The sequence below is a fragment of the Salvelinus fontinalis genome, unplaced genomic scaffold (assembly GCF_029448725.1).
Source record: "Salvelinus fontinalis isolate EN_2023a unplaced genomic scaffold, ASM2944872v1 scaffold_0895, whole genome shotgun sequence".
Lineage (NCBI taxonomy): Eukaryota > Metazoa > Chordata > Actinopteri > Salmoniformes > Salmonidae > Salvelinus > Salvelinus fontinalis.
Window position 1 is genome coordinate 49,407 of NW_026601104.1, and position 27,814 is coordinate 77,220.

The 27,814-nt window shown below is 46.9% G+C and overlaps 3 protein-coding genes and 1 long non-coding RNA gene across 4 annotated transcripts; all 4 read right to left on the reverse strand.

The window, feature by feature from the left end:
- Nucleotides 1–265: 265 nt before the first annotated feature.
- On the reverse strand, nt 266–4,762 carry LOC129847617 (uncharacterized). The gene is made up of 3 exons (XM_055915365.1): nt 1,094–4,762; nt 690–777; nt 266–515 (listed from the first exon to the last, which is right to left on the reverse strand). Exon 1 carries the CDS (start codon nt 4,511–4,513, stop codon nt 1,583–1,585), a length of 2,931 nt encoding a protein of 976 aa, XP_055771340.1. The 5' UTR covers nt 4,514–4,762; the 3' UTR covers nt 266–515; nt 690–777; nt 1,094–1,582.
- A 5-nt stretch (nt 4,763–4,767) lies between these two features.
- Nucleotides 4,768–10,551, reverse strand: LOC129847618 (retinitis pigmentosa 1-like 1 protein). Its single transcript, XM_055915366.1, has 7 exons — nt 10,421–10,551; nt 8,150–8,232; nt 7,180–7,618; nt 6,927–7,082; nt 6,693–6,781; nt 6,264–6,300; nt 4,768–5,231 (listed from the first exon to the last, which is right to left on the reverse strand). The coding sequence occupies exons 1-7, from the start codon at nt 10,439–10,441 to the stop codon at nt 5,208–5,210; spliced, it is 849 nt and encodes a 282-aa protein (XP_055771341.1). The 5' UTR covers nt 10,442–10,551; the 3' UTR covers nt 4,768–5,207.
- Nucleotides 10,552–11,010: 459 nt separating this feature from the next.
- On the reverse strand, nt 11,011–15,785 carry LOC129847616 (uncharacterized). Its single transcript, XR_008758445.1, has 3 exons — nt 14,994–15,785; nt 14,246–14,446; nt 11,011–12,466 (listed from the first exon to the last, which is right to left on the reverse strand). It is a non-coding gene; the product is annotated as an uncharacterized LOC129847616 (long non-coding RNA).
- A 1,999-nt stretch (nt 15,786–17,784) lies between these two features.
- LOC129847619 (polysialoglycoprotein-like) lies at nt 17,785–21,324 on the reverse strand (the record flags this gene model as incomplete). The annotated part of the gene is made up of 5 exons (XM_055915368.1): nt 21,245–21,324; nt 21,004–21,069; nt 20,757–20,840; nt 20,495–20,618; nt 17,785–19,285 (listed from the first exon to the last, which is right to left on the reverse strand). Coding segments are annotated over exons 1-5 (1,836 nt in total), but the record flags the coding sequence as incomplete, so codon positions are not given.
- Nucleotides 21,325–27,814: the final 6,490 nt, after the last annotated feature.

Consider the following 27,814-nt stretch of genomic DNA (forward strand, 5'->3'; position numbering starts at 1 on the left):
ATCTGGAGTGAACCAAGGGCTATATCTGTTCTTGGTTCTGCATTTTTTGAACGGAGCATGCTTGTCTAATATGGTGAGGAAGTAACTTTTAAAGAATGACCAGGCATCCTCAACTGACGGGATGAGGTCAATATCCTTCCAGGGTACCCGGGCCAGGTGGATTAGAAACATATATGAAGTGCTTCACTATAAATACGTTTGACTATGTGGTTTGAAGTACTTTACCATTATCTTGCACAAACAGTAAGACTACTATAGATAGAAATCAATGCAGTAATGTTTTATTAAATAAAGGCTCTGATTAAAATAGTAATAAAATCAGGCATTTGGCTAATTCTTCTTCCCAAAAGCTCCTCTGAATGGTTTGGAGACGGCTCTGGAGATAGCTCGTAACACCCTGACTAAGAGAGGGCGTTTACGGGACTGGCACTCCTGGGGAGCAGGGGCCAGTGTGGTTGTCAGGTCCTCCTTGGGTGAGGAAGTGGATGGAACCTCTGGAACCTCACACTCAGCATCTGTGATAAGAATATTTCATAATCAGAAAATGAACGTGTGTGTTTGTCTGTCCGTCTGCCTGTCTATCCGTCTGTCTGTCTGCCTGTCTGTCCACCTGTATCTGTAGTCACTGTTTTAACAAGCTGGACATAGGGTGATACATCAATATGACATTGTCGATGCTTATCACTTACTCTGTGAAATACGAGTCTCTCTGAGACGTTTGGTAGGCAGCGCATCCTGTTCAGGGTGGCTCTTCGGTTCCCCTTTTGTCTTGAACAGCTGTTGACAAAACACATCAGGACAACTGAGCCTGTGTAAAATATATGGTATGCATCCCAAAAGGCACCCTATTGGCTACGTAAGGCACTACTTTTGACATGGGCCCATAGTGTTCTGGTCAAAAGTAGTGCACTATATAGGGAATAGGGTGCAATTTGGGACACAGGCATTGACTCTCTCCCGTGTGTATTAGGATTGTATTACAGCGGCCTCACTCAACCTCCTAAAGACAATGACAACAGCATTGTTCTAATGCTGAGAGACAATAGGGGTGTAGTGAATCTGTAGGGTACATTTCAGCCCCAGGGCCCCCTACCTTCATCCTGATCTTTGGAATCTTGCCAATTTTGGGTAGGTAGCGCCACTTCCTGTTCTTCTTAGTCTTTTCCCCTCTGGCAGAGGGAAGGCGGGCCATGCCGTCAGCCTTTACATCAGCCGGGCTAAGGCTCCTGGCAGGGAATTCCTCAGTAGCATTAAGGTCAGCCACAACACCATGAGTGATGTCACTTGCGGCATTGCTGGTGTCTAAGTAAAAAGAGCAAGCTGGTGTGACTGACCTGGGTACAATAACTGGGAGAAGAGGACGCAACAATGGAAAGCAGTCACTGCGTTCCAAAAGGCATTCTCTTCCCTTTATAGTGCACAACTTTTGAACAGGGCCCATAGGGTCTGGCTCTGGTCAAAAGTAGTGCACTAAACATGGAAGGTGCCATTTTGGACGCATCCAGCAAAGTTAACATCATAAAACGCAATGTATTGAGCATCATGTTACACTGAAGTCCTATGCAGATGAAAAGAGGTACTTTCACTTACCACCCTCCATTGCAGACTTGGACAGATCAGTCAGGCTGTCCATCACCATGTCTGTCATCAACTCGATGACCTGATCCAAAACCCTGTCAGTAGTGGGTGGCATAGGCCTACCAAAACACTGCCCCAGGAGTCTGCTAACAGAAGTGTGGGCAAAGCTGTAAACGAGCTCTGACGCATCGTCCTTTGACAGCTTCCTCAGTGCTGGCTTTGGCAGCGCTGGTTGAGAGAGGCTTCTGTGGCCAGTCATGGATTGAAGCTGGCGGCTTATGGTTATCTCCTGAATGAGACCATGGACCTTTGCGATCAGGTTGCCAGACGCATCTTGAAGGGCTTCAATTGACAGAAGCCTATCCAGATTTTCTTCTGCTGAAGTCATCTCTGGGTCGTCTGTCTTCAATGTGTCCATTATAGTTTTCACTATGATACCGGTGTCAGATATGTTCATTTCTTGTTGGCTCACAAGCGCTGACTGTGAACCTGTCTTGTCCATTGCGTTAGAGGTATGGCATTCTGTCCTTGTGATCTCATCGGCAGCGCTCATGTCAGGCAACAGGTCAAGGCTCTCCAGTAGAGAGTCTAACATATTAGTGGCTATCAGACACTCCTCACTTGCATTCTGCCCAACAGATGAACTCTCAGAGTTGGCCAATCTGCACTTGATCACATTTAGGATCAAGCTGAGCGTCTTCTTTGCAGTTTTGCTAAAGCCTTCTTGGCTGACTGCCACTGTTCCGTCTTGTAGAGCCACAAGAGGTTCACAACTTTCACTCAATCCACTACCATGGAGAGGAGAGGCTCTCTTCAAACTGGTGTCGCTCACAACTGACATACTCCTGGTGGGCAGACTGACATCCTCACTGCATGTGTCAATTACATGGTGGTCTGTGGAGGAGCCACTCGAAGACACAAGGGCTTTAAACCTTTTAGTCAAACTGACTTTTGAAAATGGCTTCTCACTTCTCACAGACGGAGGGCGGGTCCTGTCCTTAACAAGAGCAGTGTCAGGGGACTTCGAGCATCTGAGTGTCTCCACAGGGGTGAAGTCCAGCACATCTTTGGCTGTGGTGACTGACACGGGTGGAAAAGACAAAAAGACGTTCAGTCTATCCTTTACTCTGTGGTACATGATTTGAGCAGCAAAAAATGAGTTGTCGAAGACAACTCTGGGATTGAGTTGGGACTGCAGCTTTTTCTCTCCTAGTGGGAAGGAGTCTGCGTCCTCCACTGTGTACTGGGATACACTTTCAAGGTCTTGCATGACCATATTCAATATATCTTCAGTTGTAGAAACCACATGGTGTGAGAAGGTGATGCTAGGCATGCTCTGTGGCAAAGAACAGTTGGCTTCGCTAGCAGCTCTGAGAATGGCCTCACGCACAATCTGTTTGGCCTTAGCTCGGAACTCAGCACTGTGAAAGCTCTGGATGGAAATGTTAGAGGTTCTGCTGGCTGCACTACGAGATCGCGTGAGCGTGGCAATCTCAGCTGACGCCACGTCACTCGAAATGCTGAGGTCCTCCAATTTTGAAATGATCGTGTCCAACTTCTGGTTGAAGTCAAAGGACGCATTTGACGAGTTCTCCCCAACGGAAGCGAAGCGGTCTTCCTTTGAAGTCTCCAACCTCAGCACCGAGATCACCTGTTTGATGACCCCTTTAGTGCAGGTGTCGAGGGTGAACTGGTGGGCTGAGGCTGAGGACATAGAAGAGCTATTACTGTCTGTCTTCTGTACAGGAGATACCTCCACAGTGGTCTCAGTTACAAGTAGTCTAGTGTCATAGAGCTCAATTTGCACAGGAGTATTTTTTCCCTCAGTGAGAAGGTGAGAGGTGAAAAGCTTCCTCAGTTTGTCCAGGGTTTTGGTATAAATCTTCTGGGAACCTGAACTCACTTCCACCCAGAACATTTTGCGACCTGATTTCGTACGCATGGAGGCCTTATTGACCTCAAATACCTCATGCAGGTCGGAAATAATTCCACCAAATAGATCAGAGGATGCTTCCTCAATATTCTCCGCGGAAACACAGACAGACAGAACTTCCGACAGTTTCCCACAAGTGTCGGTTTTATCCAGCACGCCAGTATATGTCACAGCTGCATCCTGAATGACCTGAGTGATGCATTGCTCAGCTTTGATGATATACTCCTCCACTGGTTGACCATGGAGGATGTCAACTTTATCAGCAGGGAGCACCTTCTGAATACTCACATTCTCCTCTGATGGGCGTGGACTGTTGAAGATAATGCTCTCAGTGACCATGTTAGAGGAGGCGAGAGATGAGTCGAGAAGCAAAGACCTGTATATTATCGAGGTGGACATCTCCGGGTGCTTTATCATAGCAGCCTCCTCCAAAATGGCCGACGGGCCCTGGAGGATGTCAGAGATATCCATGTCCTCAATGGTCTCTACCAGAGACGATAGTAGGTCTCTGGCTGACAGGTTGGTAGGTCTCTGGCTCTCGAGCTCCGTTTTGATTGCTTGACAGACAGTTGCTGCAGCAACAGCAGAGCTACAACACAACTGCTTCAAGGTGGAGTCAGAAATAGATGATGACAGATCTGTCATGGACATGGTGGAGAGTTGACTCTCAGAGACAAAGGGTCTGAGTTTGACAGACACCTGTCTGACCAAGTCCCCAGCAAGAGCTCTCATGTCTATTGCTCCACTAGCTGAGTTGTAGGAGCAGGCACTCTGTGGCCTTGACGGGCTCCTGCTGTCCAAAAATCCTGTTATCCCAAAAACCTCAAGTACAAGATCCACAACATCGGATGACACTTCTGTCATTCTGTTGTTGGACAGAAATTGACTTGGATGAATGGTGCCTGCATTCAGAGTCCAGTCGCAAATAGAGTTGTCGGACTGACTCTGGACTAGTGGAACTAGACAGGTTTCCCTTGGACTTTGACCAAAGAGTTCTGCCATTTTGAGCAGAACTGATCTTAAGACCTTTGACTTGGAAATATTCAGCAGTGGGTCGTTGTTGGACAGTCTGGTGGATGGTCTGCTAGCCGATCTCTGAACAACTAGGCTTTGTACTTCTGCCGAAATGGCAGTGAGAAAATAGGTCAAGGGGCTGGTCGCTCGCCCCTTGTTTCCTCCGTTGGCTTTAGCCTTGAAGATGCTATCTATGATGATGACTATAACCTGTCCAGCCAGAGGACCCAATATGGCCTCAAGGTCCCTCTCTAACTCAAGAGGAGACTTGTGGCCATGTGCAATATGCTCTATGGCATGGGAATACATCTTAGCAGACACCATGCTTAGCATCTCTTGGGCAAACTGCTGACTTGCTGAGTAATTACCAGACAGCGGACCTATAGTTCCCCGACTGAGACTTTGCATTAGCTCAGCCAATCTGGAGTTGAGAAGGTTCATAACCAACTCTACAATACCCATCATAAACCTGGTGTCCGTTGGTATTTTGACAGGTCTGTATTTCTCCCGTCTACTCCAACTGGACGACAGTACGATGTCACTCTGCGACTGGCCGCTCTGGACCATGTTGAAGACAGAATCCTCAGAGATTCCAAACACAGATCTCAGTGGTGCTGAGTGGGGTCTGTGTCTCATTTCTCTATCACCACCCTCAGGTGAGGAGACATATCGCTCTTCATCCTCACTCAGCAAGGAAGTCATGGACCTGCAGAATGCACAACAGAAATGAATAGTACATGGTAACAAAATACAAAATATGATCCAAGAATTTGGAAGTATCTAAGTAGTATTTCTCACTAAGTGGATCTGGAATGGATATTTGTACTTATAACAAGGGACATGGGAATAATGTATTTAGAAAGACCTACAAGAAGAGGAGGGGAAAGGGGTAAGTACCTATGAGAGGAGGGGAAAGGGGTAAGTACCTGTGAAAGGAGGGGCTAGGGGTAGGTACCTGTGAAAAGAGGGGCTAGGGGTAGGTACCTGTGAGAGGAGGGGATAGGGGTAGGTACCTGTGAGAGGAGGGGATAGGGGTAGGTACCTGTGGGAGGAGGGGAAAGGGGTAGGTACCTGTGAGAGGAGGGGATAGGGGTAAGTACCTATGAGAGGAGGGGATAGGTGTAAGTACCTATGAGAGGAGGGGATAGGTGTAAGTACCTATGAGAGGAGGGGATAGGGGTAGGTACCTATGAGAGAAGATGATAGGTGTAAGTACATGTGAGAGGAGGGGAAAGGGGTGGGAGTTCGTGTGCTGCAAGTGGTTCTAGAACTGGTGCGCCTACTCGGTCCTCCACTAGAGCTGAATCTGACGCTGCGGCCAAGAGAAGTCACTTCTCTTGCCTCATTACTTCCTGATCCAGAAGATCTTGACGAATCAGAGCGCTCTATCTGCATGGTGAGGTCAAGGGCGGGAATGGCCACAGTGGATGTAGACTCCATCACCCAATTTGTGATATCCATGCACCTGGCACTAAACTCATGTCTGCTCATCTGAAATGTTAAAAGACCATACAGAGTTAGTTTGTTAACGGAGCTGCACTGCTGCACCATGTGTTCACTCAAGCTAGTCAATTAAAGCAGTGGTTCAGGATGTTCCACAATGCTGGAAAGGGGGGCCTGAGTGAAAAAGTTTGGGAACCTCTGAATTAAAGGTCCTGGACGATTCCCACCAATAAGAGTTTGGAATGTTTGGTCCATCTTACCAACATGAACTACTTTAGAAGTGACTATAACTCACCCCGGCGCGCATATTCTCACTCAGCAGATTCCAATGGCTGAAAAGTAAATAAATAAAGGTACACAATTAAACTACATGACATTACCTCTATTCTCTTAGATTACGTTATGGATGGACCTCTATGGAACTAGGCCACATCCAAACATCCCTGATTGGTCATTTGGTCAGTTAAGTCCCTTGTATTTGTCCGAGACTCATCACCTCCTTCTCAAAACCCATTGGACGAGAAGGTCAAAAGGGAGGGCTTTCTCATCCAATGGGTTTTGAGAAGGAGGCGAGAAGAGAGGACGTGAGGAGTATGCAATTGAGATTGTCCCTATGGGTGCGTCCCAAATGGCCCCTATTCCTTAAATACTGAACTATTGTTGACCAAGGCTCTAATAGGGAACATATCTAGGGGATGCATGGGGAAGCCAAAGAGCAACTTACCCATCCTTCATGTCCTGCACAAAGGTGTGTAGGTCTGGGCAGCTTCTCTTTCCCCTGCTAAGGGTGAGGCTGGTCTGGGAGGCTGCAGCCTGATGGGGATGACAGAAAGCAGACTTTGGCGAATTTGATTGAATTCCAGCCTTAGCACTGTTAATGCAATGTCTGTTTACGAACTACGGTCTGCATGCACAAACAGAAATGTACACACACACACTGTTATCTGGAAGCCATTACCTTTGCCACTCGTTCAGTCTCTTGGGATTGAGATGTCCCGGCTGTTTGTAGATCATCACTCTCCTGCATCACACTCTCTCCTTCGACCTCCAGTGTCAGAGTTGATGTGGCTGTCTTCAGATCAACCTGATTCAACTCACTCTCACCTTTGGCCTCCTAGATTAGAAGACCTTTACTAGCTCAAGCTTGGAAAATTCATTTGTCATTTTAATCTTCAATGCGTCATTAAAACACAAAACACAATACATCATACCTCCTGTGACTGAGATGGGATGGCAACAGCATCGTCCAACTCACGCTCTCCTTCAACCTCCTGTGACTGAGGTGGGATGGCAACAGCATCGTCCAACTCACTCTCTCCTTCAACCTCCTGTGACTGAGGAGGGATGGCAACAGCATCGTCCAACTCACTCTCTCCTTCAACCTCCTGTGACTGAGGTGGGATGGCAACAGCATCGTCCAACTCACTCTCTCCTTCAACCTCCTGTGACTGAGGTGGGATGGCAACAGCATCGTCCAACTCAATCTCTCCTTCAACCTTCTGTGACTGAGACGTGCCATCTGTCTTCAGATCAGCCTCCTGCATCTCAATCTCTCCTTCAGCCTCTAGTGACAGAGTTTGGATATCTGTCTCTAGAACAGCCTCTTCCAACGTGGTCTGTCTCTCAACCTCTCTGTGATCTTTATCAGATCTAGATACAGAAAAAGAAATCTCTCTAAGGTCACTATAATGTGCTATAATGTGAGTGTGAGGATCTGTTCCAATTATAGAATTAGAATGAATCATTCTAGAATTAGAATAGAATCACTCGAATTATATGGTTCCAATACTCTGAGATGACTCGGCCTATCCAGAGGTATATACAGTATTTAGAGAATTTGGCAAACTTTTAGAAAGGACTCCATGTTAGCGCCTTTGAGCCTTTCATTTACCCAATAAGTCAATTATAAAATAGATGTTCAGTTACATATTATTGTTTAAAATGTCAATATTGCGCATGGGGAGCCAGCTCTCATATGGATATCTTTGATTATACTGTGTCATATAATGTATACATATTGATGTAAATGCAACATAATGCAGATAGATGTCCCATCTCTCTAAATACATGGCTCTGGGCCTACCTCTCCATAGGACCTTTGACCTACTACAGAATCTGTATTTGTAGGCCTATGTGATCCTGTAACCAGTCACAAATGTGTCATTAGTGTAAATCACTTACCTGTCTTCCTTCATAACATCATCGTCATTGATGGGGTCATCCAGGTCTATGAGGGTGAGGTCATTCCCACTGACCTCTGACTCCTGAAAGACAGGACAAAGTCATGTTTGGATGTCACCTACTGTGTCGCCTTTAGCCGTGTTGAAAACAACTGGGAACTCTCTGACTTCCGACTTCAGTGCGTTCAAGACAACCGGGGGGAAAAAACTAACTCCGACAGGGAAAAATCGTTTTCAATAGTCATCCAACTTGGATTTCCAAGTCAGAAGCAGCGCGGCTTGGCGTGTCATGTTTCGGAGGACTCCTGACTCGACCTTTACCTCTCCCGGGCCCGTTGGGAAGTTGCAGTGATGAGACTAGATCGTAACTACCAATTGGATATCACAAAAAATTTATAAAAAATTTAATTAAATAAAGTCGGAAACTCTGGCATCTTTTTAGAGCTCCAACTTTCCGACCTAAAGAACATGGAAGTCATGATTTGACCAAGATCACTTGCCTTGAAAGCACCATTAACCCAACACTCATTGTCACAGCATAATGCATCATATGCATAGAAATAGAATCACCAGAACATCATGTCAGGTGTACAGTTCAGTTTACCAGTCAAATTGCCATGGTCAGAGGCTCTATCCTTTCTAGTGATTCTATTTCTACGGTCACATCATAATGCATCATATCTATGCTTGTGTCCGAAATAGCACCCTATTTCCAATATAGTGCACTTCTTTTGGCCGGAGCCCTATAGAGTGCCACAGTAATGAGTCAAAATCCCCATAAAACCTAGTAGTCAAACAGGGAAATGGTTCCAAACGTTTTTCCACCATACATTTTTCCCAATAGTGGATTTTAGAAACACTTAAAATAAGGGCTGTGTTTCAGGTCGGCTTACCATTTTGATAACTGTGTAAATCTCTCTAGGACAAGATGACTTTTATCAATATATTCGCCTGTATTTACCCCCCCAAAATTAAATGCTAATTAGCTGCTAATGTGGCTATCATAAAGAATTTCAAATGCCACGATGATCATGCTGATCGAGGCAAAGGTAAGAATCTCTTGACTAACTATCTAATGTTAGCTAAATGTAGTAATTAATAAATTGGCTACATTTCTTTAAATCGACAATTCTGTGAACTGTTTAGTGCAAGTTTTAAATTGACACAATACCTGTTAGCAAAGGTGTCAGCTAGAAATGACGTTTAGGAGCTTGCAGGGATTTGTAGTTTTGCATGTCTACTTTGATGCTAATTAGAAATTTCGAATCTGAGAGTAAATAGAGCCAAATGTATTGCTAAAAGTCACCTTGTCCATGAGAGCTTTACATGGTTATAAAAATGTCACACCACGGTAAATCCACATGAAACACAGCCCTTATTTTATGTGGAAAAACGATTGGAACCATTTCCCTCCCTGTTTGACCGCTAGGTTTTATGGGTATTATGACACCTCCACTGTGGGGCTATATAGACGGGTTGGTTGTTTAGCAACAACACTGGCAAGTAACTGTGGGTAAAATAGACAGGGTTTGCTTAGAATGTTGACAACATGTAAACTATATTTAGTCTCTAAATGTTAATTGCAAACAAATACATTTGCATAATGAGCACTTGCTAGCTGAGGTTTAGAGTCATAACAAGATACACGCATTCCGGCCATTGATGAGCGTGCATGTTTTTCGTGACGTAGGCCAACCAGTGTATGTATCTTGGTCAAAAGTAGTGCACTAGCCTACATAGGGAATAGGGTGCCATTTAGGACAGAAATGTGAAGGTGGTGTCATAATAACCTTTGACCCTAGTCCCCCATTTGACCCACAACAGATTCTACTGTACCTTTAGCCAACTCTCATGACTCCCCGCCATAGACTTTGTGGTTTGATATTACAGAATGAATAGCACATTCTTTTATTTATTTAACAATATTTAATCCACAGTAATTAATATAAATCGGGATTTAAAAATAATTATAAACTGGGTGGATCGAGACCTGAATGCTGATTGGCTGAAAGCCATGGTATATCAGACTGTATGTATACCATGGGTATGACAAAACGTGTATTTTTTACTGCTCTAATTATGTTGGTAAACAGTTATAATAAATAGCAATAAGGCACCTCGGGGGTTCGTGATATATGGCCAATATACCACATGGCTACGGGCTGTGTCCTAGCACTTCGGGTTGCGTCGTGCGTAAGAACAGCCCCTAGCCGTGGTATATTGACCATATACCACAACCCCTTGGGCCTTATTGCTTAAATAACATGCCTACCTTGAACTCTTTATTCTCCATGTCCTTGCAAAATCAGTACATTTCCTTGCCAAAATGAACGCTCCTCCAGCACTAGCGAGAATCACTGAACTGCTCCCGCGGTTTCTCATCAGTTTCAACGTTTATCAGTGATGACGTAACAATGCTGTACATATTTGACGCACTTCCAATCTCGTGCTGATGCAACGCTCTGTGCGGTTGTAAATTCACGCATGGAAATCCTGCCAGTTGTAAACAAATGTAGGCTACTATTGCCTTTAAAAATGTAATGTTGTGGACGCAATGCAAAATAAAATAGAATGCATAACCCACACTGATAACCCAGAGTTCATCATTAAATAACATTGATTACTCATAAAATATACAGCAAACTTCAGATACTGAAAGAATTCATGGGAGTTTCGAATTCAGTCACTATTTCATATGTACGTGCTAGTTTCATCCGTTTAAAAGAATGATAATGACACGAAAAAACCTGTGAACCTCTTGTTGCTGATTTGGTGAACATAGCAAATGTATTGCACATATTTCCAGTTAAAATTATTTTCAAAAAGAGACAAAAACGGGGATTTGAACAAGGTTGAGTGGTTTCATTTTTTGAAGAAGTTAAAGCAAGCAAAACCTGTTAAAAAAACATTGATTATAAGACCAAAGACAAATAATATAGATATTTATTTTCCAGAAGACGAAAATCTAATTGCTGCTGTCCTACCATTGGTTTACAGTGTTTTTCCTCTCCAAGGGAGACATGTTTTCCACCTCACATGCCTCGGGATAGTATCAGTGCTTTTCACAAACGTTGTAGTACTTAGTGTGCATCATTGTTTTCGCTCATACAGGTGCCCCTACTCTCCTAACCACCCCTCAGTAACTAACGAAGGCATAAAATGATGACATAAATATCACAAGAAAGAATACATGAATTAATCATTTACTTTAAAAAATATTTTCTAGAGGGCAAAGGACAGGTAGGTTTAATAACACAAATGTAATATGTCCCATCAAAAAGTCCTGTTGGTCACATACCGGTATGCAAAACCAGCATCCTAAATGGCACCCTATTTCCTTTAGAGTGCACTGCTTCTGACCAGACCACTATGGGCCCTGTTCAATATTCAGTATAGGGAATAGGGTTCCATTTGGGATCATCAAAACTTTACAATTACTCATGAGAGCAAATACTACGATGTTTTGATTCCCACAGACCTTAAGACATGAATGATTTTATTCAAATGTTTGTTCATAAAAAATGTATGATTTCCCCTCCTCCCACATGGATTACAGACAAGAGGCTAGGTGCGTTCTGACTGTCTTAGTGTGCGGATTAACATGACAATCACTCTCATGAAACTTAAATGAAACATCACTCCTAATGTCTTTTCTCAGCCCAAACACTCAGCCCAATATCTACAGTCAAAACAGCTTTTGAAAATGCTTCTTCCACATCTTTTGATCCCTGTCTGTTTTGCTCTCAGTGAAGTGCTACTATCCCCTTGGACTACAGGTTATTGCCATCATAAGGTGTCTGTCTGTTGGCCGGACACTTTCTACCGTTTAGGACCTTTGTGGGTAAAGGTAAAGATGGGGTATAGAAGCAGCAGTTCCTCTGAAGTCCAGTATCTGCTGGAAGGACACCTGGTGGTACGAGAGGATGAGTGTGGGCCAGCCAGCCTGTTGTTCCTCCCTCTCTCTCAGTCTGAGGGACTTTTAAGGCTCCTGTGCGGACTGTCTCGGTTCGTGCCCTCCCGAAGCTGGCTGTGGTGATTTAAGACACGCTATATTTATGTGTGTATTTGTTTGTGGCCTCGGGCTCACTTCGCTGTCCCTCTGTCCAGTACGTACCGTTGTAGCAGGCCAAGTGTAGTGGCGTGTAGCCCTGGTTGTCTGTGATGACGGGGAGGGTCCACACTGACTGGGCGGTGTGTAGGAGCCACCCCAGCACCACGATGTGTCCGGACGTCGCCACCAGGTGGACAGGGCTCCGCCCCTTACCTTTCCGAACCAGGAAGCTGGCGCTGTGCTGCACTCCTCGTGACCCGTCACCGCCTAGGAGGAAGGGAGGGGAGACAAGAATGGATTTGAATAATTCATAATCTATTAAATAATAAGGAATCATAATAGGTATATTTGGGCATAATTTATATTCCATGCTAGATCCCACACCAAAGCCATCCCTAGTAGTTCAATGGCCCCATCCCTAGATCAGAACAAGCCTCCCCCTCTCTTTCTGTGTGTGAGCGCGTACAGCCAGCTCTCTGAGTCCCAAATGGCAACCTATTCCCTATATCGTACACTACTGTTGACCTGAGCCCATAGGGCTTTGGTTTAAAGTAGTGCATCAAGTAGGGTATAGGTTGCCATTTGGGATGAAAGCCTAGTGTCAAAATCTCTTTATTTCAGGAATTGTATCCGAAACCCAAATGAGTTACTGTCTATTCCCGTCTTGAACGTCCACTGCACTCTGGAGGTCAGCATTTCCAATCAGCAAACGCAAACACTCCGAATAACCGTTGTTAGCTAGAGGAAGATAAACAGAGAGGATATAAGAATATCTAGCTTGTAGCTGGAGGAGGATAAACAGAGAGGATATAAGAATGTCCGATGATTGACCGTTGGTAGCTAGAGGAGGATAAACAGAGAGGATATAAGAATGTCCGATGATTGACCGTTGGTAGCTAGAGGAGGATAAACAGAGAGGATATAAGAATGTCAGATGATTGACCGTTGGTAGCTAGAGGAGGATAAACAGAGAGGATATAAGAATGTCAGATGATTGACCGTTGGTAGCTAGAGGAGGATAAACAGAGAGGATATAAGAATGTCAGATGATTGACCGTTGGTAGCTAGAGGAGGATAAACAGAGAGGATATAAGAATATCTAGCTTGTAGCTGGAGGAGGATAAACAGAGAGGATATAAGAATGTCAGATGATTGACCGTTGGTAGCTAGAGGAGGATAAACTATTGTAAAGTGGCTGTTCCACTGGATGTCATAAGGTGAATGCACCAATTTGTAAGTCGCTCTGGATAAGAGCGTCTGCTAAATGACTTAAATGTAAATGTAAATGATGTAAACAGAGAGGATATAAGAATGTCAGATGATTGACCGTTGGTAGCTAGAGGAGGATAAACAGAGAGGATATAAGAATGTCAGATGATTGACCGTTGGTAGCTAGAGGAGGATAAACAGAGAGGATATAAGAATGTCAGATGATTGACCCTTGGTAGCTAGAGGAGGATAAACAGAGAGGACATAAGAATGTCAGATGATTGACCATTGGTAGCTAAAGGAGCATAAACAGAGAGGACATAAGAATGTCAGATGATTGACCGTTGGTAGCTAAAGAAGCATAAACAGAGAGGATATAAGAATGTGAGATGATTGACCGTTGGTAGCTGGAGGAGGATAAACAGAGAGGATATGAGCAGATTGCTGGATGACTATAACCTTCACATGAACAGACAGATTTGTAGAACAATGGTGTTGGTAGATGACATCCTCAAGATGTTAACACAGCAGATAATAAAGAATTTTGGGGCTGAGGCCATCGAAGCCTGTCACCTGCTAGCTGTGTACCTGGCTCTGGATAGAAGTCTCCCCTGTGCACTGATCTAGGATCAGCTTACCCTCCCTAGATCCTCAATCATTAGTGGAAAACATGACAAAAAATGACCTTAGATCAGTGTCTAGTGGGCATGTTCACACTATACCATGTAACATCCCTAGAGTGGACATTGTCGTCCTAGCAACATTACCAAACAAATGGCCATCTTGGTCAGGAAAACTTTTTAATTACAGAAGCTCTGTGTGATATCCTATGTGTACCTGCAGCGTGGATGGGGGTCCTCTTTAGGGTGAAGTATTTAACCAGGATGGAGGCTCCCTGGTTGATGAGGACGTCAACACACTCCACATGGCATTTTAAGGCAGACAGGTCCAGAGGGTGCGCCCCTGGCTGTCCCTCACGTCTAGATCCAGCAGAGACTGAACCAGGACCTCCATAGCATGGTGGTGGCCGTGGTACGCCTGAATAGAAACACAAACACAGTCTCAAGCAAAGTCCAGTGGTACGCCTGAATAGATATACACTCTTAATATAATCAATGTCCTATAGTAGACCAGTGGTACGCCCGAACAGAAATACAGTGCTAGACCTCTAAAGTAGACCAGAGTCTTTCAATCGGGAGCCCATTTTTGCTCCCGCCCAGCATCAAAATCTGAGGTCCCTGCCAAGTGTGGGATTGAGAAACAAACACTCTACTTCTCCTCTGAGGTTGATTACCTCAAATGGCAAAATAAGGAAATCTTCCTCATCATCACTGTGTAGAATATGCATGTATTTCACACTAATCAGGAATAGATAGGAATTTGGTGTGTGAGTCTGTCTGGACAGTCAACTTCCTGTGGAAAATCAACACCACGCCTGCATCCCAGATAGCACCCTATTCCCTATGTAGTTAACTACTTTTGATCAGGGCCTATAAGGATCTGGTCAAAAGTAGTGTACTAAAGAGGGAATAGGGTACCATTTGTCATATGGAGACCACTTCAGGAGCAGGTAGGCTTTACTCACAGCGAGGTGTAGAGGGCTGATGGGAGCTCTGACATCAAAGTCGTTTAGCATGTCTGTCCCTGAGGTTTCAATTAGTTGAGGAAAGACCAGGATGGCCAGTTCAGACTTGTAACATATTTACTTGGAAGGTTAGTCTAGTAGCATGTGAAACATGGTAAATCTCAGTGACCAGCCCCTGCAGACATACTGGGGTGTTGCATCCATACCTTAAACAAGCAAGTGTGAGAAAGTTACCAACTGGCACTTACATCTAAAGGTGTTTCACTTGCAATCTGGAAAAAGAACATCAAGAGTGACAATGCGTCCACGACAAACATGCAGCCACACCTTAAAACCTACTGTTGGGTTCTGAGAATATGAAATATACTAATTCATGTCACTGAGGGAGAGAGCTTAATGTATAACGTTTACGTTATGTCAGGTTATGTTATTGTTAGCCATCTGGGATCCTCTGGGATTTTTTGTTTATTTCACCTTTATTTAACCAGGTAAGCTAGTTGAGAACAAGTTCTCATTTACAACTGCGACCTGGCCAAGATAAAGCAAAGCAGTGCGACACAAACAACAACACAGAGTCAGTCAATAACACAATAGAAAAAAAGAAGTCTATACAGTGTGTGCAAATGGCGTGAGGAGGTAAGGCAATAAATAGGCCATAGTTTCAAAGTAATAAACATTTTGCAGACTAACACTGGAGTGATAGATGAGCAAGTAGTGATACTGGTGTGCAAAAGAGCAGTAAAGTAAATAAAAACAATATGGGGATGAGGTGGGTAGATTGGGGTGGGCTATTTACAGATGAACTATGTATAGCTGCAGTGATCGGTTAGCTGCTCAGATAGCTGATATTTAAAGTTAGTGAGTGAAATGTAAGTCTCCAGCTTCTGCGATTTGTGCAATTCGTTCCAGTCACTGGCAGCAGAGAACTGGAAGGAAAGGCGGCCAAAAGAGGTGTTGGCTTTGGGGATGACCAGTGAGATCTACCTGCTGGAGCGCGTGCTACAGGTGGGTGTTGTTATCGTGACCAGTGAGCTGAGATAAGGCGGAGCTTTACCTAGCATAGACTTATAGATGACCTGGAGCCAGTGGGTCTGGCGACGAATATGTAGCGAGGGCCAGCCGACAAGAGCATACAGGTCTTAGTGATGGGTGGTATAAGGGGCTTTGGTAACACGGATGGCACTGTGATAGACTGCATCCAGTTTGCTGAGTAGAGTATTGGAAGCTATTTTGTAGATGACATCGCCAAAGTCGAGGAATGGTAGGATAGTCAGTTTTACTAGGGTAAGTTTGGCGGCGTGAGTGGAGGCATTGTTGCGAAATAGAAAGCCGAATCTAGATTTGATTGGATTGGAGATGTTTGATTTGAGTTTGGAAGGAGATTTTACAGTCTAGCCAGACACCTAGGTATTTGTAGTTGTCCACGTATTCTAGGTCAGAACCGTCCAGAGTAGTGATGCTAGTCGGGCGGGTGCGGGCAGCGAACGGTTGAAAATCATGCATTTGGTTTTACTAGCGTTTAGGAGCAGTTGGAGGCCATGGAAGGAGCGTTGGTGTTTAATTACAGCAGATACCTACCGGTAGCTCAAAAGTGTGACCCAATTTTGTTGCTGTATTAACTGCATTTAAAGGTTGCGTGTACGTGCTTTTTTAATTCATGGCGACTAGGTACGGTTTGCTACGACGCACACCCTGAGCGTTCATCATGCGGCTAGAGAAGGCCTGTATGAACAAACTTCCTCACGCTTCTCATAGAAATTTACCAGTTTCTTCCAATGGTTTATCCCATGTAAATCAGAGTGGGTGGGAAATCCTGGTCTAACTGTTCCTGCCCTCAAATCCTAGGTTAGCGGCGCTACAAGCAACTCTGGGAGAGCCTGGACCTGATAGCAACCTGCCAGCTAAGACAGGTTAGCATTGACTTATTTATTGGCACTGGGATATGAAGACACCCCGCCAAAACGATGGCCTAATGATACGAGAGCTGGTTTTATATTTAAGCTTTCACTAATAGGAAACCAAGTCAGTTACGAGAGAAGACACCCAGCAGAGTCATTTAAATGCAAGTTGACAACCGTGATATTAGTTAGCACTGACACCATTAAACCCAATTCTAGCAGCCTCATATGTACCAACCCCAAACACTCAGTTCCACAACCATCAAGTTTAAATGAACAAGAACCCATTCCACATAATGTGATGCTACTAGCATGATTTGACCAAATGTAGCTTAAAGTGCCAAATGGTAATTTAAGCACAGGGGTCAAAGTAGACATATATTGCCATCACCAGTTACTCATGTCAGGTCAAAGACCTCAACTCAGTAGGAACCGTCAAAACAATACTGAGGACAATATTATTACAGTTAGCGTTTAATTGAACCAAAACAAGAAATTGCAGTTACACACAACCTGGACAAAAAACCCATGAACTCTTGCATTGACCCCGAGCACCATGTCCCACATCAGATATCCATGTTTGTGGTCAACGGGGGCTGAGATGCAGAAGTCAACAGTTCCTCAATGGCATGGTCAGACGGGCCGGTGGCAGCTTCAGAGGTAGCGTCGTCAGACGGGCCGGTGGCAGCTTCAGAGGTAGCGTCGTCAGACGGGCCGGTGGCAGCTTCAGAGGTAGCGTCGTCAGACGGGCCGGTGGCAGCTTCAGAGGTAGCGTCGTCAGACGGGCCGGTGGCAGCTTCAGAGGTAGCGTCGTCAGACGGGCCGGTGGCAGCTTCAGAGGTAGCGTCGTCAGACGGGCCGGTGGCAGCTTCAGAGGTAGCGTCGTCAGACGGGCCGGTGGCAGCTTCAGAGGTAGCGTCGTCAGACGGGCCGGTGGCAGCTTCAGAGGTAGCGTCGTCAGACGGGCCGGTGGCAGCTTCAGAGGTAGCGTCGTCAGACGGGCCGGTGGCAGCTTCAGAGGTAGCGTCGTCAGACGGGCCGGTGGCAGCTTCAGAGGTAGCGTCGTCAGACGGGCCGGTGGCAGCTTCAGAGGTAGCGTCGTCAGACGGGCCGGTGGCAGCTTCAGAGGTAGCGTCGTCAGACGGGCCGGTGGCAGCTTCAGAGGTAGCGTCGTCAGACGGGCCGGTGGCAGCTTCAGAGGTAGCGTCGTCAGACGGGCCGGTGGCAGCTTCAGAGGTAGCGTCGTCAGACGGGCCGGTGGCAGCTTCAGAGGTAGCGTCGTCAGACGGGCCGGTGGCAGCTTCAGAGGTAGCGTCGTCAGACGGGCCGGTGGCAGCTTCAGAGGTAGCGTCGTCAGACGGGCCGGTGGCAGCTTCAGAGGTAGCGTCGTCAGACGGGCCGGTGGCAGCTTCAGAGGTAGCGTCGTCAGACGGGCCGGTGGCAGCTTCAGAGGTAGCGTCGTCAGACGGGCCGGTGGCAGCTTCAGAGGTAGCGTCGTCAGACGGGCCGGTGGCAGCTTCAGAGGTAGCGTCGTCAGACGGGCCGGTGGCAGCTTCAGAGGTAGCGTCGTCAGACGGGCCGGTGGCAGCTTCAGAGGTAGCGTCGTCAGACGGGCCGGTGGCAGCTTCAGAGGTAGCGTCGTCAGACGGGCCGGTGGCAGCTTCAGAGGTAGCGTCGTCAGACGGGCCGGTGGCAGCTTCAGAGGTAGCGTCGTCAGACGGGCCGGTGGCAGCTTCAGAGGTAGCGTCGTCAGACGGGCCGGTGGCAGCTTCAGAGGTAGCGTCGTCAGACGGGCCGGTGGCAGCTTCAGAGGTAGCGTCGTCAGACGGGCCGGTGGCAGCTTCAGAGGTAGCGTCGTCAGACGGGCCGGTGGCAGCTTCAGAGGTAGCGTCGTCAGACGGGCCGGTGGCAGCTTCAGAGGTAGCGTCGTCAGACGGGCCGGTGGCAGCTTCAGAGGTAGCGTCGTCAGACGGGCCGGTGGCAGCTTCAGAGGTAGCGTCGTCAGACGGGCCGGTGGCAGCTTCAGAGGTAGCGTCGTCAGACGGGCCGGTGGCAGCTTCAGAGGTAGCGTCGTCAGACGGGCCGGTGGCAGCTTCAGAGGTAGCGTCGTCAGACGGGCCGGTGGCAGCTTCAGAGGTAGCGTCGTCAGACGGGCCGGTGGCAGCTTCAGAGGTAGCGTCGTCCGACGGGCCGGTGGCAGCTTCAGAGGTAGCGTCGTCCGACGGGCCGGTGGCAGCTTCAGAGGTAGCGTCGTCAGACGGGCCGGTGGCAGCTTCAGAGGTAGCGTCGTCAGACGGGCCGGTGGCAGCTTCAGAGGTAGCGTCGTCAGACGGGCCGGTGGCAGCTTCAGAGGTAGCGTCGTCAGACGGGCCGGTGGCAGCTTCAGAGGTAGCGTCGTCAGACGGGCCGGTGGCAGCGTCGTCAGACGGGCCGGTGGCAGCTTCAGAGGTAGCGTCGTCAGACGGGCCGGTGGCAGCTTCAGAGGTAGCGTCGTCAGACGGGCCGGTGGCAGCTTCAGAGGTAGCGTCGTCAGACGGGCCGGTGGCAGCTTCAGAGGTAGCGTCGTCAGACGGGCCGGTGGCAGCTTCAGAGGTAGCGTCGTCAGACGGGCCGGTGGCAGCTTCAGAGGTAGCGTCGTCAGACGGGCCGGTGGCAGCTTCAGAGGTAGCGTCGTCAGACGGGCCGGTGGCAGCTTCAGAGGTAGCGTCGTCAGACGGGCCGGTGGCAGCTTCAGAGGTAGCGTCGTCAGACGGGCCGGTGGCAGCTTCAGAGGTAGCGTCGTCAGACGGGCCGGTGGCAGCTTCAGAGGTAGCGTCGTCAGACGGGCCGGTGGCAGCTTCAGAGGTAGCGTCGTCAGACGGGCCGGTGGCAGCTTCAGAGGTAGCGTCGTCAGACGGGCCTGTGGCAGCTTCAGAGGTAGCGTCGTCAGACGGGCCTGTGGCAGCTTCAGAGGTGGCGTCGTCAGACGGGCCTGTGGCAGCTTCAGAGGTGGCGTCGTCAGACGGGCCTGTGGCAGCTTCAGAGGTGGCGTCGTCAGACGGGCCTGTGGCAGCTTCAGAGGTGGCGTCGTCAGACGGGCCTGTGGCAGCTTCAGAGGTGGCGTCGTCAGACGGGCCTGTGGCATCTTCAGAGGTAGCGTCGTCAGACGGGCCTGTGGCAGCTTCGGAGGTAGCGTCGTCAGACGGGCCTGTGGCAGCTTCGGAGGTAGCGTCGTCAGACGGGCCTGTGGCAGCTTCGGAGGTAGCGTCGTCAGACTGGCCGGTCGCAGCTTCGGAGGTAGCGTCGTCAGACTGGCCGGTCGCAGCTTCGGAGGTAGCGTCGTCAGACTGGCCGGTCGCAGCTTCGGAGGTAGCGTCGTCAGACTGGCCGGTCGCAGCTTCGGAGGTAGCGTCGTCAGACTGGCCGGTCGCAGCTTCGGAGGTAGCGTCGTCAGACTGGCCGGTCGCAGCTTCGGAGGTAGCGTCGTCAGACTGGCCGGTCGCAGCTTCGGAGGTAGCGTCGTCAGACTGGCCGGTCGCAGCTTCGGAGGTAGCGTCGTCAGACTGGCCGGTCGCAGCTTCAGAGGTAGCGTCGTCAGACTGGCCGGTCGCAGCTTCAGAGGTAGCGTCGTCAGACGGGCCAGTGGCAGCTTTTGAGGTAGCGTCGTCAGAGGACAGGGCATCATTTGCCGTAGAGCTACCGTGGTTTGGAGAAGCTTGGGATTCTACTTCATTAGTCTCGAAATACTCTAGAGAGAAAACATAAAGGAACAGTTGGGTATTCTACAGCAACACAGCTGTTCTACACGGTCTAGGCCAAATTGCCATTCGAATGTTGAGCAACATGAACCCAACACAGATTTCAAAGTATATGTTTCAGGCCGTACCTTCTCTGTCTTGTTTAGCGTCAGACCCTATGGATCGGAGCAAGGCCAGGGCATGCACAATGGAGACGTCATTTGATGACAGCTCTGAAAAACGTAGGTTAAGGTACATAAGCAAAATGACCAAATCAAAGGGTTTGACAACATTATTTAGACAACTGAGTTACTCTATGGTGTTGAATGAGTGTCAAGCACAGCAGCACCATAGACACAGTACAAAGCTAGAAGGGTTGTGGAAAGAAACACTTACCTCCAAGTCTCCTCTGCAGAGAGACTTGCTCTAGCTTCTGGGACTTTCCAACAGGGTAACAAGAAACTGAGGAGAAAGTGTTGACAGAAGTTGAGTTGACACAAAATAGCTACATATATTAATAATAGCAGACGACCAATGCGGAACAAACAGACAGTCAAATTTTTATCTCCAACTGATAAAGATAAAATTATTTCCCAACCAAATCCCTTCAATCCAAATAAAACATTAGTGAACCAACCTTTCACAACCCCCACAGTCACCACAAAGAGCAGCAATTCTCTCACACCTCCCATGATCATGAAAATAGTCTGTGTTATCAACAGGTAATGTCTTCACATGGCCTGTGTGAGGCTTATATAGGCCACTAATGACCTTTTACCTGACAAACATGACTTAACGATCAATTAACATGCTTGATTGAGGTGTTACATTCAGATAGAAATAGACCATGTAGAATGTATGTTGGGCAGGCAATCTTTTCTACTCCATATATTGCATTTATATCTGTAATGTTTAACCCTAATGGTCTCAGCTCAGCAGTAGAAAGAAGTAGGCCTAATTATTTTAGGTGTAATCTTCAAAGATATTAGGGGGAAATAAACACTGTACCCAAATCCACTTTTTACAATGCTCCTGGGAAATGGGTAGGCCTCCACCATATAGTCCTTCACAGTTTTACAGCTGTGTTATATTCCTTTATTTACATAGATCACATACATAAATATATATGTTAGCTGTAGGTAGCTTTGGGATAAAATTCCCATATTGTATTGTTACTAACATAAATCATAATATATCATATTTTCCTAATTTGCTCTGTAGGAGGTTCGTCATATGAAGGACATTCAAGTGGATGTGACCCCTAACCTGCAATAGGGGCTCAGTGGGGTGACAGACATCCTGTAACGGATCTCCAAGCTAGTGTCTGAGGACCTGGAGGAGGCTGTGTCTACAGCTGTGGTTCAGGACAAGCATGGTAACCTACCCTAACCTCACTGTATGAAGGATTTTATTGTTATTCATAGTCATCTCCAATCTGTTCAAATATCACTGTTGTTGATAACACACATTACCAAAATGATTCACACTTGTCTTCCTATTTCCACATAATCTGTCATGGTTCCCCACCTTAACAGGGCATAAAACCAACCTCTCTTTATTGCTCTCTTTATTGCTAATACAACCAAATCCAACAGCGTTCGAGTATCTTAATGCTTTTCTTCTAACCCTGAATGGCAACTTTTTATCCTAGTACACAAGCATGTCATTTTATCCATCCACACCCACTCTACTGCCGCATGTCCACTGCGGCTGAGACTTTCACCCACTCGTTACAGGTATTAGCAGGTAACCAACCCCACCCGGGTCTTACCCCCTAAGACTACGACCGGTCATAATTACAATGGGACTACTGAATAAGCTCAGGCTTTCTAGGTCCGTACCCTATAATTGGTTCAGCGTACGACTCTCATCTCCCCAAGATGTCAGAATTAGTGATAACAGGTGTAGGAACTGTGCCTACCTTGTTTCTGTTTCACTGATTCAGAATCTCTAGTTCGACTGCAAATCGTGGTGAACCCTGCTCGCAGTGCCAACTGTTAGGTTCTAATTCTCAGAGTAAAAACTCGACGGACACTATTTTTCTTTAACCAAGTTTATTCTTCCCAGAGGGTCAAGACAGCTGCATTAGACAAAAAACATATTCACACAAGCACTGATATTTAATCCTTTCTCCTATGCTGAGTCTACTCCTACACCTCTGAACAGCCAATGCATCTCTGTTGCTAGACAGAACCTTTGTGATATCTGTTCTTCCTCACTTCATCTGACCTGACCGCTACCCCAAAGTGCTCACTCCTCCCCAACTCAAGGCTGTCATGTTGATTGGTACCAGACTGTGTCTGGTAGATTTTTCAACCAGAAATTTGCACAGTGTAGCTCTAACTCCAAAAAGTTTTGGGACACTGTAAAGTCCATGGAGAACAAGAGCACCTCCTCCCAGCTGCCCACTGCATTGAGGCTAGGTAACACGGTCACCACCGATAAATCCATGATAATCGAACATTTCAATAAGCATTTCTCTACGGCTGGCCATGTTTTCTTCCTGGCTACCCCAACTCCGGCCAACAGCTCCGCACACCCCGCAGCTACTTGCCCGAGCCTCCCCAGCTTCTCCTTCACCCAAATCCAGTTAGCAGATGTTCTGAAAGAGCTGCAAAAACTGGACCCGTACAAATCAGCTGGGCTAGACAATCTGGACCCTCTCTTTCTAAAATGATCCGCCGCCATTGTTGCAACCCCTATTACCAGTCTGTTCAACCTCTCTTTCGTATCGTCCGAGATCCCTAAAGATTGGAAAGCTGCCGCGGTCATCCCCCTCTTCAAAGGGGGTGACACTCTAGACCCAAACTGTTATAGACCTATATCCATCCTGCCCTGCCTTTCTAAAGTCTTCGAAAGCCAAGTTAATAAACAGATCACTGACCATTTCGAATCCCACCGTACCTTCTCCGCTGTGCAATCCAGTTTCCGAGCTGGTCATGGGTGCACCTCAGCCACGCTCAAGGTACTAAACGATATCATAACCGCCATCGATAAAAGACATTACTGTGCAGCCGTCTTCATCGACCTGGCCAAGGCTTTCGACTCTGTCAATCACCGTATTCTTATCGGCAGACTCAACAGCCTTGGTTTCTCAAATGACTGTCTCGCCTGGTTCACCAACTACTTCGCAGACAGAGTTCAGTGTGTCAAATTGGAAGGCCTGTTGTCCGGACCTCTGGCAGTCTCTATGGGGGTACCACAGGGTTCAATTCTCAAGCCGACTCTTTTCTCTGTATACATCAATGATGTCGCTCTTGCTGCTGGTGAGTCTCTGATCCACCTCTACGCAGACGACACTATTCTGTATACTTCTGGCCCTTCTTTTGACACTGTGTTAACAACCCTCCAGGCGAGCTTCAATGCCATACAACTCTACTTCCGTGGTCTCCAACTGCTCTTAAATACAAGTAAAACTAAATGCATGCTCTTCAACCGATCGCTGCCTGCACCTGCCCGCCTGTCCAACATCACTACTCTGGACGGCTCTGACTTAGAATATGTGGACAACTACAAATACCTAGGTGTCTGGTTAGACTGTAAACTCTCCTTCCAGACTCACATCAAACATCTCCAATCCAAAGTTAAATCTAGAATTGGCTTCCTATTCCGCAACAAAGCATCCTTCACTCATGCTGCCAAACATACCCTTGTAAAACTGACCATCCTACCAATCCTCGACTTCGGTGATGTCATTTACAAAATAGCCTCCAAAACCCTACTCAATAAATTGGATGCAGTCTATCACAGTGCCATCCGTTTTGCCACCAAAGCCCCATATACTACCCACCACTGCGACCTGTACACTCTCGTTGGCTGGCCCTCGCTTCATACTCGTCGCCAAACCCACTGGCTCCAGGTCATCTACAAGACCCTGCTAGGTAAAGTCCCCCCTTATCTCAGCTCGCTGGTCACCATAGCAGCACCCACCTGTAGCACGCGCTCCAGCAGGTATATCTCTCTGGTCACCCCCAAAACCAATTCTTCCTTTGGCCGCCTCTCCTTCCAGTTCTCTGCTGCCAATGACTGGAACGAACTACAAAAATCTCTGAAACTGGAAACACTTATCTCCCTCACTAGCTTTAAGCACCAGCTTTCAGAGCAGCTCATAGATTACTGCACCTGTACATAGCCCATCTATAATTTAGCCCAAACAACTACATCTTTACCTACTGTATTTATTTATTTATTTTGCTCCGTTGCACCCCATTATTTCTATCTCTACTTTGCACTTTCTTCCACTGCAAACCAACCATTCCAGTTTTTTTTTTACTTGCTATATTGTATTTACTTCGCCACCATGGCCTTTTTTATATTTTTATTTATTTATATATATATTTTGTTTGCCTTCACCTCCCTTATCTCACCTCACTTGCTCACATTGTATATAGACTTATTTTTCACTGTATTATTGACTGTATGTTTGTTTTACTCCATGTGTAACTATGTGTTGTTGTATGTGTCGAACTGCTTTGCTTTATCTTGGCCAGGTCGCAATTGTAAATGAGAACGTGTTCTCAATTTGCCTACCTGGTTAAATAAAGGTGAAATAAAATAAATAAATAAAAGATACAATGATACGATGTCTATCTAAGTATATGGTTACGGAGAATAGTCCCATATGAGATGGTTAGGTCACGTCATCCCCTTTCGTGTTGTCGTCGTGGCAACAGGTCGGGAACAGCTCCTGAGTGAAGGCGAGGCATGCAGCCGTGTCTGCCCGTCTCCGTAGTTCGTCAGTTTTCCAGCCTCGTAGTCCAGCAGCATTCTAATGCGGGAGTGGTGACAGTGGCCATCCACCGCTTCCAGGTGTAACAGTATAACTTTAGTCCGTCCCCTCGCCCCGACCCGGGCGTGAACCAGGGACCCTCTGCACACATCAACAACAGTCACCCACGAAGCATCGTTACCCATCGCTCCACAAAAGCCTCGGCCCTTGCAGAGCAAGGGGAACCACTACTTCAAGGTTTCAGAGCAAGTGACGTCACCGACTGAAAGGCTGCTAGCGCGCACCACTGCTACCTAGCTAGCCATTTCACATCGGTTACACAGGCACCCATTGTGCCAGGTGCTCAGCTGGCGCTCATCCAGCTGGAGGCTCTAGGGAAGATCGTTCATTCCCACCATACACCGTTTCCCCTTTTCCTTCCTGGGGATGCCCTCGTACGTTCTCCTGGGAGAGGAGCAGGTGATCGTTGGCCGTACAAGGGTCAAAGGTCAGGGTGCAGCGGTCTGAGGAGGAGGGCGAAGGGAACATGTGAGAAGACAATTAGGTGTACATAATATCTATGATAGTTTTATGTTAAAGTAAGGAACAACCACATACATTCGCTGAGGTCCTGCTTCCGAACTAGGTTACATGGAGCAGCTGGACTGGGGATCACAGCCAGGATGGTGCACTTATCCTGGGCTGAACCTACTGAAGTGGGTTGGGGGATGGGGAAGAGAAGGGAGATTGGTGGAGAGACACAGAGACATATTTTAAAAGATTGGAGGTTACTATCCCTAACAATAAAATCCTTCATACATTGAGGTTAGGTTACCATGCTTGTCCTGCCCCACAGCTGTAGACACAGCCTCCTACAGGTCCTCAGACACTAGCTGGAGATCCCTTACAGGATGTCTGTCACCCCACTGAGCCCCTCCTACAGTTTAGGGGTCACACCCACTTGAATGTCCTTCATATGACGAACCTCCTACAGAGCAAATGAGTAAAATATGATATATTATGACTTATGTTAGTAACAATACAATATGGGAATTTTATCCCAAAGCTACCTACAGCTAACATATATATTTATGTATGTGATCTATGTAAATAAAGGAATATAACACAGCTGTAAAACTATGAGGACTATATGGTGGAGGCCTACCCATTTCCCAGGAGCATTGTAAAAAGTGGATTTGAGTACAGTGTTTATTTCCAACTAATATCTTTGAAGATTACACCTAAAATAATTAGGCCTACTTCTTTTTACTGCTGATCTGAGACCATTAGGGTTAAACATTACAGATATAAATGCAATATATGGAGTAGAAAAGATTGCCTGCCCACCAGAATCAACATACGTTCTACATGGTCTATTTCTATCTGAATGTAACACCTCAATCAAGCATGTTAATTGATCGTTAAGTCATGTTTGTCAGGTAAAAGGTCATTAGTGGCCTATATAAGCCTCATACAGGCCATGGGAAGACATTACCTGTTGATAACACAGACTATTTTCATGATCATGGGAGGTGTGAGAGAACTGCTGCTCTTTGTGGTGACTGTGGGGGTTGTGAAAGGTTGGTTCACTAATGTTTTATTTGGATTGAAGGGATTTGTTTGGGAAATATGCTTTACTTTATCATTTGGAGGTTACAATGTGACTGTCTGTTCCGCATTGGTCATCTGCTATTATTAATATATGTAGCTATTTTCTGTCAACACTTTCTCCTCAGTTTCTTGTTACCCTGTTGGAAAGTCCCAGAAGCAAGAGCAAGTCTCTCTGCAGAGGAGACTTGGAGGTAAGTGTTTCTTTCCACAACCCTTCTAGCTTTGTACTGTGTCTATGGTGCTGCTGTGTTTGACACTCATTCAACACCATAGAGTAACTTAGATGTCTAAATGTTGTCAAACCCTTTGATTTTGCTTGTGTACCTTAACCTACGTTTTCAGAGCTGTCATCAAATGACGTCTCCATTGTGCATGCCCTGGCCTTGCTCCGATCCATAGGGTCTGACGCTAAACAAGACAGAGAAGGTACGGCCTGAAACGTATACTTTGAAATCTGTGTTGGGTTCATGTTGCTCAACATTCGAATGGCAATTTGGCCTAGAACGTGTAGAACAGCTGTGTTGCTGTAGAATACCCAACTGTTTCTTTGTTTTCTCTCTAGAGTATTTCGAGACTAATGAAGTAGAATCCCAAGCTTCTCCAAACCATGGTAGCTCTCTGGCAAATGATAACCTGTCCTCTGACGACGCTACCTCTGAAGCTGCCACTGGCCCGTCTGACGACGCTACCTCTGAAGCTGCCACTGGCCCGTCGGACGACGCTACCTCTGAAGCTGCCACTGGCCCGTCGGACGACGCTACCTCTGAAGCTGCCACTGGCCCGTCGGACGACGCTACCTCTGAAGCTGCCACTGGCCCGTCGGACGACGCTACCTCTGAAGCTGCCACTGGCCCGTCGGACGACGCTACCTCTGAAGCTGCCACTGGC